This window comes from Artemia franciscana, chromosome 10 (genome assembly GCF_032884065.1).
Source record: "Artemia franciscana chromosome 10, ASM3288406v1, whole genome shotgun sequence".
In the NCBI taxonomy this organism is placed as follows: Eukaryota; Metazoa; Arthropoda; class Branchiopoda; order Anostraca; family Artemiidae; genus Artemia; species Artemia franciscana.
Genome location: NC_088872.1, coordinates 33,213,979 through 33,226,950, shown reverse-complemented (window position 1 = coordinate 33,226,950; position 12,972 = coordinate 33,213,979). Strand labels below are relative to the sequence as shown.

At 35.9% G+C, this 12,972-nt stretch overlaps 1 protein-coding gene across 4 annotated transcripts in view; it reads left to right on the top strand.

Moving 5' to 3' along the window:
• LOC136032096 (uncharacterized) overlaps positions 1-12,972 on the top strand; it is a 438,713-nt gene that overhangs the window by 362,016 nt on the left and 63,725 nt on the right. For all 4 annotated transcript variants that reach the window (XM_065712239.1, XM_065712241.1, XM_065712240.1 and 1 more), the window contains 2 exons: positions 654-782; positions 10,242-10,356. In XM_065712239.1, the coding sequence (XP_065568311.1) occupies positions 654-782; positions 10,242-10,356 (244 nt within the window). The remainder of the gene's footprint in view (positions 1-653; positions 783-10,241; positions 10,357-12,972) is intronic.

Genomic DNA, 12,972 nt, shown 5'->3' with positions numbered 1-12,972 from the left:
ATATGTCTTTATGAAATAATATTTAAGTAGAAAAGTATTCCTTTGCCGCTGGGTGGTGTATAGAACTGTTCTATAATTCTAGTTACAAGTAAACATCAACAATCCCTCCTAATGGTGGGGTGAACATAACTGGTGCTTGGGAAACAAAACCTCATTCCCCCCCCTTACAGAAACATAATAACTCAAAATAAAGAGCCATTATGCTACAAGGTTTTATTTTAAATCTACTTTATTCTCGCCCAATTTGTGTGGAAAAAGTGGTCGTACAAACATTGAAACAAGCTCATTTGATAAAAAATTCAAAGTTTCAGTGCCCTTTTTGAGTCAAAAGTGATTGGATGGCAACCAGCCCCCCCCCCCCACAAATTTTTTTTTCGTTTTTGCTACCTGTATTATGTAGCAATTTAAAATACAGCCTAAACAATCTAGCCTATACACACTTATCCATGTTTCACGGCTCCTTACTGAGTTTAAGCAAGGAACTTAGTGAGTTCTGAATATAAAAGTAATGTAAATGTTATTACTTGGTTTTATTTGAGTCACTGAAACTCAAAAAAGTAATTGATCAAATTAATTGAATCTCTTGTTTTTTCTGTTTGTTAGATTTTAGAAAGAGTAATTGGTCCCTATACGGTGTCAATGTTTCTTTGTAGGTCAAAGAAGGTTTTTTGCCTATTCATGGAAAACCGACAGCTACTTACTGTGTCATATTGGATAAGAATGGAAATTTTGCCTTTGGTATTGGGGACATGTCGGTCCATCAAGATATTTCGATACAAAATGTAAGTCAATTGCTTACTTGAGATATCACAACAAAAGCTAGGGGACTTGTTTACTGAAGATGTCAGAGCCTGAGGATAGAATTTTTCAGCTAGTAAGCACTACAAAGTAGAGTTATTATTTTGATTTCTAATATGGGGACGTCCCATTCTGCTAGTACACTCTTACGGTAATGTCTCTGGGAGCTCAAAAGAAACTTCGAATTTAAATATCGTCAAGTTGACTTTACCGTAACTAGGAAAATAATTCAAAGGTGAGCTTTGTTCCAAAATTGCTCAGAATACCCAACGAATTCAAATCACTTCTTTTCTCCCGACAGTATCGGCTGTTTAAAAGGTACTAAGTCTAAGAAAAGTTTTATTCGGCTCAAAATAAATGCGCTTTTTCTTAGATATTTTTAATAGCCTATCAGGTTATTTACAGTTTTATCTCTCACTAAAAGTAACAAAATCCTTACTATGTACAGAATCGCATCTTCTTGTTTGTCACTTCATTTTTCTCACCAATTATATTAGTCTTTATTTAAAGACATGTCACACTAGGAAAGAGTCTTCGACTTTCTCTTAGCTTGATATAGTACGACGAACCCCAGGGAATCATATGGCAGAGTCACTCAAATATGACATCATATCCAATATAACATCATCTTAGATACGAAAATACAGTTTTTGCAAAAAAAGAGAAAAAAACATGTCTTAATTTTAAATTATGCTTTGCCATCTACAAAAGGCACTAGATACAACAATTCCCTTTCAAAACAGTCCTTAAACAGCTCTCTATGATGTTCAAGTGCCCCATTAATAGTTAAGAAGGGGGGAAAAGAAAGAAAAAAGAAAAGACACATCATTACTACCCTTTCAAAAAAGTTATTTCCCCTGTTGTTCAAACCAGGGGATTGTAAGTTTTCTGTACAGGGTTTTCAGTCCTGATGATTTCAGTGGTGGATTTTTTTTCGATCTGAGACCATTTATGAAGGTTATAAGGCTATTTTCTAAAAATCATTTAGATTTGTTTTCAATTAACATTTTACTATTAAGACTAATCAAGATCAAGATAATAGTTAAAATTCATAAATCAGCTACAAATGGCAATTTTTTTCCGACTAGCCAGTTTTTTCAATATTTTTTTTAATTTTCGTTTACTTTAGGCCGTGGTGAGTCCTTTCCTAGGTTGCAGCTACCGACGCAGCCATGATAATCATATATTCAAAGTAAGTTAGCATTAACAGCGGAAATACAGCAAGTTTTTCTACTTTGCTGGTTTTTAATTTCAGGGTTATTTATGCTTCGATACCCTTTGTTTGTTTTAAAATGGAAAATGAAAGTTGCCCTCAAACTCAAAACTGGCTAAAATCCTTCCCCTGCAGGTTTCTCATGTAATGTAAAGGCTTAGACAAAAACTTGAGATAGTAAGAATACAAATATTAACATTATCTATTTTTCCAAAAGGCTTTGCCATGCTCATCACTACTTGAAATGAGGCAATCCCTTCTCCCTGTCCAAGCCAATTTACTCCTTTAAATTTTTTTCTTTTTATTTTCTTTTTAAAATACTGTCATCAAAAACCTAAGACGAATATGTAACTCTTATATTCTTAAGAAAGCTTTGATTGATTATGGTTCCGAAAAACTTAGCTGCGCTTTAAATGTCACCGCCATTAATTAAGCTTAAAAACCGGACATGCTCCAAACACGTCATAATAATAATTTCAGTTTGCGTAGGAGGTCATTTAGTCGTCTAAACGTTACACAAGGTCGTGTTTCTGAAAAAAAGTATTTTACTGAAAAACGAGAGTCGTTGATTTAAATCGTAGATGAGGTCTCAAATGTGCTGAAAAATCCCAGAAAGTAGGCGAAAATTCACAAAAAATATCGTCGAATTGTTGTATTACACTGAGAATCATTGGAAAATTTCAAGCGTGGTTTTTTATGACCGGAACATCTACTCAACAAGCTCCATTGCATTAAAAAAAAAACAGAATTACGATTTTAGGTTCGCTCGCAAAAACCTGTCTGGCCTAGGACTAATCCACTTGATCGATCTTCTCGTTACTCAATATCACCTTTCCACCCTCATTTATTCTTGTTCTTAGCGACTTAGTGTTCTTGACATTAATTTTTAAACCTATTCTTGCACCCCAAATTCGCAAAGCCTCTAAAAGCTATTTTATTTTGGTAACATTTTCATCTAGGACGCTTAAATCATCAACATAATTTAAATCTAGAAGAGCTTTACTTCCCCATTTGATTCCGTGTAGTCCCATTGTCTTTGCTGTCGAAATCCTGCTCCGAACTCCTGATTTAATACGAAACCTGCCACTAACCTCATTTCCCACGATAACCGCAGCAATGTTATTCTCGTACATATCACTAATCACTTTAATGTACTTATCTGGTATATACAAGGATAGGACCTTCGCAAAAGCTTTTCTATCAGCTGAATCAAACACATGCTCATAATCTAAAAAACTAAGGACTAAAGGCGTTTGATGACTCGGGCACTTCTCAATTACTAATCTAACAGTGAAAATTTGCTTGACGCATCCTGTACCCTTCCTAAAACCACACTGTTCTTCTCTAAAAACTTAATCTACAGCACCTATAAGTCTAATAAGTATCATTATACAAAGTAATTTGCTTCCTACAGAAACCAGACTAATATCTCTATAATTGTAGTATACCTCTAATACCTCTATAATTGTGGTATAATATAATACCACAGTCACTCTTATCACCTTTCTTATGGAGGGTTTCTTATTAGAGTTCTCCTAAAATCGATAGGTGCTTCCCCTTTTCCAAAAACAAAATTCATAATCTTCAGTAACTTATGTCTAACCTCACAACCACCATATTTAAAAAAATCTCATTTACCACATTATCAGCACCTGAACCCTTATTATTTTTTGATCCTTTCAGTACTTTCACTAATTTTTCTTCACAAAACAAATACCTGGCCTGGCTTTCCAAGTGGAATTGCTTAAAAAATTTGTTGAAAAGTACAATTCTGTCGTGTACCGCCATATACAAATATAACAGAAAGTGTTCACGTGTAATAAAAATTTACAATTTTTTTTTATCTCGACGTTCGAAAGTTCTCCCTGTTTGCCAAATTAAACCCTTGGCAAAGAAGAGTGAACCTGTTGTAAGCATCAAAGAGTGAAAATCAGTTTAATCGATAATAAAAACACTGATTCATTTATCGAATAGTTTTCTTGTACACTATGAAAAGTATTTGTTACAAAACTGACGTTTTTGGTACACACAGCGTTCTCGAATGAAATATTATTTCGTGGACCTAGTTTTTCGTTGTCGATGCCCTACTTCTCATATATAAAAAAAAAAAATGCGCATTACGGTATTACGTCGTCAGTATGTTACATAGCCTAATCCGACCTTCTGACAACTTTGCTATTTTTTAGGGGAAAAGACGTCTGTCATCCTCGTTTATGGTTTCTAATACTACGTCAAATGACCTGGAAAATGCCCAGTGGTTGAGTGCTGATTCGGCATGAGACGCTCAGTACAATTAGTAGCTCGTTTTTTTCCCATTCAAGAATTTCTAGCGCTGTTAAAATCTTTAGACTAGATAATCTTATTTTCAGATCTTAAGATATAAGAATGAGACAATCATTGTGATCCGCAGCATTTTTCCCTTTCAAGATCTCTTTGCGCTACTGTGCTGGAATTTTTCTAACGATTCACAACGTTAAACGACGTTTTTGGCAACGTTTTAGTGATCCATTTGTTTGTCTCTACTTCCAGGATTCCATACTTTCCGAGGGTTTCTTCATTTTATCCTACCGATTTCGGTGTTTTCTTATTCTTAGCCACCGGCTAAAACACTACCGTAAGAACGGCGTTCTGACGACGCTCTTGTGATCAAATTTTCGTTTCCCTTTCTAGGAATTTTCAGCATAGTTTGGGCCTCAATTACAGCTTTAATTTATCGACTCTTATTTATCAACAACATCATGTTACTTATTTTTGACGCGACGTTATGTGACGTTCAGCGAACGTTCTTATGTTCCAAGAGTAAAGATGAGGCGATCAGTGTGATCAATTTTTCTACAAATCAGAACGTTAAGCGACGTTTTGACGACCTTTTAGTGATCAAATCTCATGTCTCTCCTTCCACGATTGCTCAGTATGGTAGAAAGCACATGTCTAAAGTATTTTATTGCTTTCTTAAAAAATTGAACAATTCTTAAACCCATCACCCCACCACTTACTAGGGTAATTTCATAAATAAGGCAGATCTCTGAAGGTAGAATGGGTTATTAGTAGGATTATTGCTTACTTTCACACTAAATTGAAGGCCAGCTTCGTTCTGGGAGGCTCCCTTGAAAAACTTTTCGTTAAGCTAGAGCGGTAATGGAAGCTTTAGACGTCTTAGAATTTGTGAGACCTGTTATCTTAATTTTTAATTCTGTAAGGAAAGTAGAACTCTCGAATAAAATGTGTCTTTTTTCTTCCCTCCGCTAGAAAAGCCCTTGAAGCTGTATTAATTCAATAATTTTCAGAATTGAAAAACTTAAAAAATTTGTTTCGAGAGTTGGGATCTCTGGGAAATTTGCTCGCTGTTTTTTCCACGGTTAGAGCAGCCATGGATACTTTTGAAGAGACAGAAAAACCATGGATCAACGAATATTGGCCCAAAGTCTTTTTCCATCTATAGTATTGACATTTGTTATCACAACATAGCGGCTCCGCCAAGTTACGGATCCAATTGATTACCCTATATATATGGAAGTAACCCCATGCCATGTACATTTCTTAATGGATTTCCTGAAGACTAAAATTAGTAATCAGCATGCCCAATTATAGTTAACTTTAAATTTCTAGCGTACAGAAATTAGCAACTAGCTGCCCCGACTAAAGATCCAAAGAGACCCTAACCGGAAAACAAAGAACTGACTTTAGCTTTACCGGGAAATAAGCACTTAAAAAGAGCACAAACAACTATGAATCAGTATTCAACTGCTAACTTTCAGCTGCTTGCAGGCTATATTTGTTACACTCTAAAATGCTTTCCTTAATAAGTAACTGATAAAAGCAAAAAAAAACACTTGATAATCCTAGACAAATTCCCCTAACCCCTAAAACCTTTTTTGTCCCTGTTGAAACCCAAGATAAACGTTTTGCATGAGACAACTACTACCAATTATGTCAATGTTGTCAGTTCATTGGAATTAAATTCCACGTTTATTCCAATATCGCATCAAATCTACAAATCTTTTCTCTTTATGATCATATGCGGTCTTTAGCTCAGTAAATAGTAAAATGAAAATACAAAACCTTTCTCCGTAATAGGGGTTGGGAAATCGGGAGGAAAAGTTCCCCTGAAGTTTGCAAAATCTCCAGCGATTTTCCGGGAAAATTAGCAATCGTTTCTTGCTAGCATACAACACAGTTTGTACAGGGGAAAAGTGAAACTGTCCTAGCTCTGAAAGTAACCTTCTTAGACATTGCGTATCGTCGGATTCACGTAGAACATGGTATTATCTTTTCAAAATATAAAATTATGTTCCTCTTCTAGATTTCTTGGAAACGGTTCTGAAAATGCCAATCTGGAAATCTTGAATTCCGATTTCTTTTTTATAGGTGAAATTTGTATTTTGATTGAATTTTATAAGCCTGTAATGCACAGGCCCCGAAGTAGACTAAAACACCTTTAGCTTCCAATCCAACTCGTAGGTAAGGGGACAAGATGGGGTTTTGGCTCATTGTCGTTTATAAATCTACCAGAGGGGGCTGTCAGATTGTGTTTAAATTTAATGGTAAATAAAAGCTACTATCCTAGTTGTACTTTTGGGGACTCGAACACCTTATATCCATTCTCTGGTAAGTGTATGTAATCCCAACATCTTCATGGTCTCAAAAAGGTGGTACAAACTGAGTGCTTATTTCCCTTTTATGGGGGGTCGTAAATTCTTGACACCGCGACATCTGCCAGAAGATCTCAACCAAAGTTTGTCGGACTCAACCAAAATTAGTTAAATTGTAATTGGTACCTGATCTAACCTCTCTGGAAGAGGAGAAAGAGGGCCCTAAATTCTTATCACCGCGAGATTCTTAAAAAGACACAGTCAGGTCTCAAACCAAACTTAGAGGGAAACTCGGGCCCTTTCTAACCTACGTGGGGTGGGGGGGTAGCATCTATGAAAAGAAGATGTTGGATCCTAGCCAAGCTTGATGGAGAAATAAGTATCCTATTTTTAGCCTTGTGGTTTTCCAGGCACAATTCAACCTCTAGTGGAAGAAGTGGGGACACCTTGGTTCTTGTAATTAGGATATTTGCCAGAGGGGACTCTTGGATATTGGTAAAACTTGGACAGATGTAAAAGCTAATGTCACATATGTAGGACCCACATGATCCAACTTCTCTAAGGAAGGAAAAAAAGAGACTCTTAATTTCTTTTCATTTCGAAATTCTCAATAAGGCGAATTGGATCTCAACATAACTTATTGGAAAGTGGGAGTTAATATCCTGATTGTGTTTTTTTGGAGTCTGGTCCCAATCAAACCAGTGTAAGGGCAAGCAAGGGGGTTCCTAAATTCTCATAATCAACACATTTACGAGAAAGAGTCGTCGGATCCTAATCAAACTTTGTGGAAAGAAAGAGTTACTCTTATTTGTAGCTTTTGGGTACTACCACTATTAATAGTTCATCGCTCTGCCAAGTGGCCAAAGGCAAACACAGATGTGTACTCTCCTTCTCCAGACCACCCTGTGAAGAGTTAAATTATTTATTCCCTAACATGAAATTCATCCTTCCTTTCAACTTTCCTTGCAAACGTTTCTCAGCCCATTCGAGGACCTTCGGCTTTTTCTTTGGAAAAATAAACATCTAGTATAAGTTTTTTTTTGGTTTTTTAGACGTCCACGTTTTAAAGCAATATATAGCAACTCTAGTTAGCGCGGCTTTTATTTATCCTCATCTTAATACTAAGACTTATCTTCCTATTATTCCAGACTTGTACTTACCTAAAAGAAAAAACCCACTGTTCCTTAGCAATTTCGCTTTTTACATCCAACTACATCTACCATCTTTAATAATACTGCACAGGTTTTTTAAGCAATGCATTTGGCCAATTTTTTTGGAACTTAACATCACCTTTTCATCATCATTTACTCCTAATTCAACCCACTTAACTTCAATTTAATCAAATCTTTCCTTGCTGCACAATCTTTGCTGTGATAAGTGGGATAATATTCATCTAAACAGTCTATTTAAAAGGGGAAATACATAGCCCTGTTTAACTCCTGCCAACATCGAACGAGCTACTAGCCTCGCCTCCTCGCTCACTTAACCACAGAATGTTATTCTCGTACATAGCACTAATCACTAACATATTGTTCGGTGTACTATACTAGAATAGGACTTTCAATTGAGCTTTTCTAATAGTTGAGACAAATATAGGCTCATAATCCATAAGCACAGGACTTGTGTGTCAGAGTATTCTGACACACAAGTGGATTTGGTAAAACCAATCGAAATAGCATTATAATAAATTTTGTTTATGATATATAGAAGAAGTAGAAATTATTTTCTATGTTTAAGGAATATGGATTTTTTTTTATTCAGAAAATTTAATGTAGTAATAATTCTCGTTATCTCGGAGTGATTGTTGATGAGTTTCTGAGTTTTAAAGATCATATTGCATGAGTAAGTAGTGAACTAGCTAAGAATGTTGGTATTATTAAAAAACTTGAGCATATTTTTCCTCGTTGATCGCTAAGAATGTTGTGCATTTATCTGTGGTACATCCTTAGGAATAAGGTACTCAATGGTACCTTATTCCTCTATAAACTATTTTCCTAAAATGATTCCAGCCATCTTCTAACTTATCAAATTTTAAACTGTACCATTTTGTATCCATCTGTTCTGGAACATTCCACGCATCCTCACTATTTCGTTACTACCTAGTAAAAATTACTCTTCCGAAATTTCAGACCTGAATTAACCCTGGAGATGGTCTTTAATTTAACGTCAATAGCAACACTCCTAAGTATCATCTTAGAGCGACACTGCAAACCTTTGATTTATAGTAAATTAATCAATAAGGTTAGCCTATTCTTGATCACAACGGAAACAAAGGGGGGGGGGTCCACGAATCCTTGTCATCAGGACCTTTATCAAAAGGGGTTGACAGACCTCAGTGAAACCTGGAGGGAGTAAGAGCAAATATTCTAGTTATATATTTCGGGGGTCAGGACCCGATCCCACCGCTTAAGGCAGGGAAAGGGGAAGCCCTAAATTCTAGTCATCAGGATATCAACCAGAACAGTTGTGGAATCTCAAACAAACGTAGCGAAAAATAACACTAAAGCTAATTTTGGTAAGTAGCATGCTGACACAAGATTCAGCCCGCCTTTCACTCCACTCAAATAGATCAGAACGGGCGTGGAGTGGACTGCCAAGAAAAAATTAGGAGACTAGTACTTCCCAAATTTAAATTCAACTGAGGGTAATTGATTACAAAGATATTGCACACAGAACGGCAAAACCAAGACTAGGTAAGTACATATTTCATAATTGTGTTTGATTTCCACCGAAGTTCATGTTTCAGCATTTTTGAGAGCACTAATTACCAATATGAGGTTGATCTTGCAAAATTTGTGTTGTAAATACAAAAAAAAATATGTAATTATCCATCATTCCACCCAAGCAGGGGTGTAATTTGCTATGGGATAGGGGGACAACTGTCCCTCCCAGACCTCGGTTTGCTCCCCCCCCCACTGAAATTTAGTTTCTTCAATAGTCTCTTCAAACTAAGATAAGCCTAAAGAATTCAACCATCCACAGAAACAGGTTAGTTTTCCTTCGTATATCTTTACCTTTATGGTACTATACGGCTCATTTTTCGGTTTTTACTGGTATTTTCACTTGATATGGGAAAACTGGCTCCAACTTTGCCCCCTTCCAGGATTTTGACGAAATTACGCCACTTTACCCAAGGCTCACCAGCTATCTCCACCAAGCACATAGCAGCCAAGATTTTACAATATCTCCTTGTTCCAAGGAGAAGACCTCAGGCAAAATTTTGAAAAAATTACTGAAGGTACCTTGTTTATTGAGCAGTAAGGCTGTAAGGAGATGCTGTTTTTTGTGGAGGGATGAGTGACAGGGGAATACGGAATTCTGAGTAAAAACGTCTTGAATTTTCATGTTTAGCTTAGTTTTTTTTTCAATTAATAGCATAAATTCGCAAAAATGTCACGCATTTAAACGAAACTAGTAGTAATTCTAGTGGTGAAAAAAATGAGAAAAAAAAACATTAGAAAGCTAACATCTTCTGGATCATTAGATAGTGTTTTAGTTAGAGTTTTACAGAACAGAAAACAAATGCTATAATTCCTCCTGAATTTCCAACAGACATGTTCAGGGCTCTTTAAAAGTTTGTAACCAATGATCATTCGTTAACACCGCATTAGTACATGTAATTATTATCTTTATTATAGGTAAAACCGTTTATGGATGACATATCTAAATCAAAACTCTTTGTAATGGATGGTAATGCTCCCAGGGAGACAATTGAGTATATGTTCGATGCCTGCAAAGATTTAAATATACCAGGTATGCCCCACACTATACTTTAAATATATGGTACTGCATTAAAAGCTATTGAATTATGCAGTCCAAAAAAAACTTTTACAAGATATATTGAAAAGTTATTAACGAAAGGAGCATATCGGTTGGGTTTTTGCCATGTAAAAATATCATGATTCAAGTTCTACCCCATCTGCCCTCACCTTTACGGTACAGTTAAACTTTTGCATAACAATGCTTAGAAAATGAAATCACCCCAAAAATTTGCCCAAAATAGCGTATTGCCCTCCTGGCCGAAGGCAGTAAATCAGGAGATCGGTACCTGCGCAACACAGACCATTGGTCAAAATGCAAAAACGTTTTTTTTAAGCAACCGGCTATCTCAGAATTCTCGTTTGACGGCATTTTTATCATATTCATGTCGTGTCGCGGCCAATATGGCAGAAATCAGTTCTTATTGAGGCGGAATCTCTTTTGTCATTTAACGTATTTAGTGCTACAAAATTCTGTTTTTTAGAGTTTCAGTTTCTATTTTCAACGGTTGAGACTTTTAACACCCAGGTCGGTAGAATAAGGGATAGATGATATCCTAACCTAGGTAAATTTGGTGTAAGCAAAGAAAACAGTAAATGCTATTGACTACTGCAATTTTGCAAGTATAACAATATAATTATAATCAATGCAGTATTTGGTCATAAAATGACCAATAAGTTAACACGGTATTCACGTGATGGTAAGACAGCTAACCTCATTGATTATATTATTGTAAACCGAAGACTGGCAGGATCATTACAGATACTAGGGTATATAGAAGTACTGTTACTGATTTTAAAAGTAAAGATCACCATCCAGTAGTATCTATGGTAAATATAAAGCTGAAACTTAGGAAGGGTGCATACCTTCCAGGAAGCTATGACGTTGGTTTACTCCAGGATGTGAATTTGAGAGAAACTTTCCAGCAACAGTTGAATACTAAACTGGAGAGTTTAAAATTTTAACAATATAGAAAATGGATGGAATAATTTCCGGAAAATAGTTTGTGAAATCGCTAATGGTGTCTTCTGGAAGAAAGTTAGAAACGCAGTTAGGAATATTAGTGAAAATACTTTGTCAAACAGTTGGTAGTGACGAACTGTACTAAGGAGCAACCCGGCTCAATAGTAACCAAAACTCTAAAAATGAAATTTTTATACCAATAGTTACATCAAAAGAATCGCATTTTTAATCCTGATTTTAAATATATAAGTTACATCGAGATTAGTCTTACCCATCAAAAGTTACGAGCCTGAGAAAATTTGCCTCATTGTAGAAAATAGGGGGAAACACCTCTTAAAGGTCATACAATCATAAAGAAAATTCCACCATCAGATTCAGCATATCAGAGAACCTTATTGTAGAAGTTTCAAGCTCCTATCTACAAAAATGTGGAATTTCGTACTTTTTGCCAGAAGACAAATCACGGATGCGTGTTTATTTGTTTTTTTTCCCCAGGGATGATCGTATCGACTCAGTGGTCCTAGGATGTTGCGAGAGGGCTCATTCTAACGGACATTAAAAGTTCTAATGCCCTTTTAAAGTGACCAAAAAATTGGAGGGCACCTAGACCCCCTCCCACGCTCATTTTTTCCCAAAGTCACCGGATAAAAATTCTGAGATTTTAGAAAATTTTATTCACCATAGTCGAAAAACCTAATAACTATGTCTTTGGGGACGACTTACTTCCCGCAGTCCCCGTGGGAGGGGCTGCAAGTTACAAACTTTGACCTGTGTTTACATCTAGTAATGGTTACTGAGAAGTGTACAGACGTTTTCAGGGGGATTTTTTCGGTTTGGGGGGGGGGGGTTACGTGGGAGAATATTTCCATGGAGGAACTTCTCATAGGGGAAGAGAATTTCAATGAAGGGGGCGCAGGGTTTTCTAGCATTATTTGAAAAAAAAAGAAAAAATAAATATGAAGTTTTTTCCACTGAAAGTAAGGAGCAGCATTAAAACTTGAAACGAACAATAATTATTGCGCATATGAGAGGTTTACCTCTTCGTAATACCTCACTCTTTACGCTAAAGTATTTTTAGTAATTTCAACTATTTATTCTACGGCCTTTGTGATTCAGAGGTCATTCTTAAGGAATCGGGACAAAATTTAAGCTTTAGGTAAAGAACGAGGTATCAACGAGGGGTGAACCCCCTCATAAACGCAACAAAAACATAAAAATGTAGAAGTTTGTTGCGTAAGTTAATTCGTAAGTTACGTATATTTTTTTACGAATGAAAACGTTCGTAAAAAAATTAAAAGTTCTAGTTGCCTTTTTAACTAATCGAAAAATTGGAGGGCAACTAGGCCTCCTCCATCGCTCCTTTTTTCTCAAAATCTTCCGATTAAAACTATGAGAAAGCCATTTAGCCAAAAAAAAAAATCAGTATGGAAATTTGTTTTGATAGATCATATGAAAATAAAAGGAAAGTAAAGAAAGCATTAAAATATTTACTAAGGAGGTGTGAAGTAAAGGTCACAGATAAAACTGCCGAAGGTCTGGAAGATACAGCTAGACGGTAAAATAGTAAAATATTGTACTGGCATGTTAATAAATTGAGGGGGAACGGTCAATATGGACTTGTTTCAGTTAAAGATAAGAATGGGACCA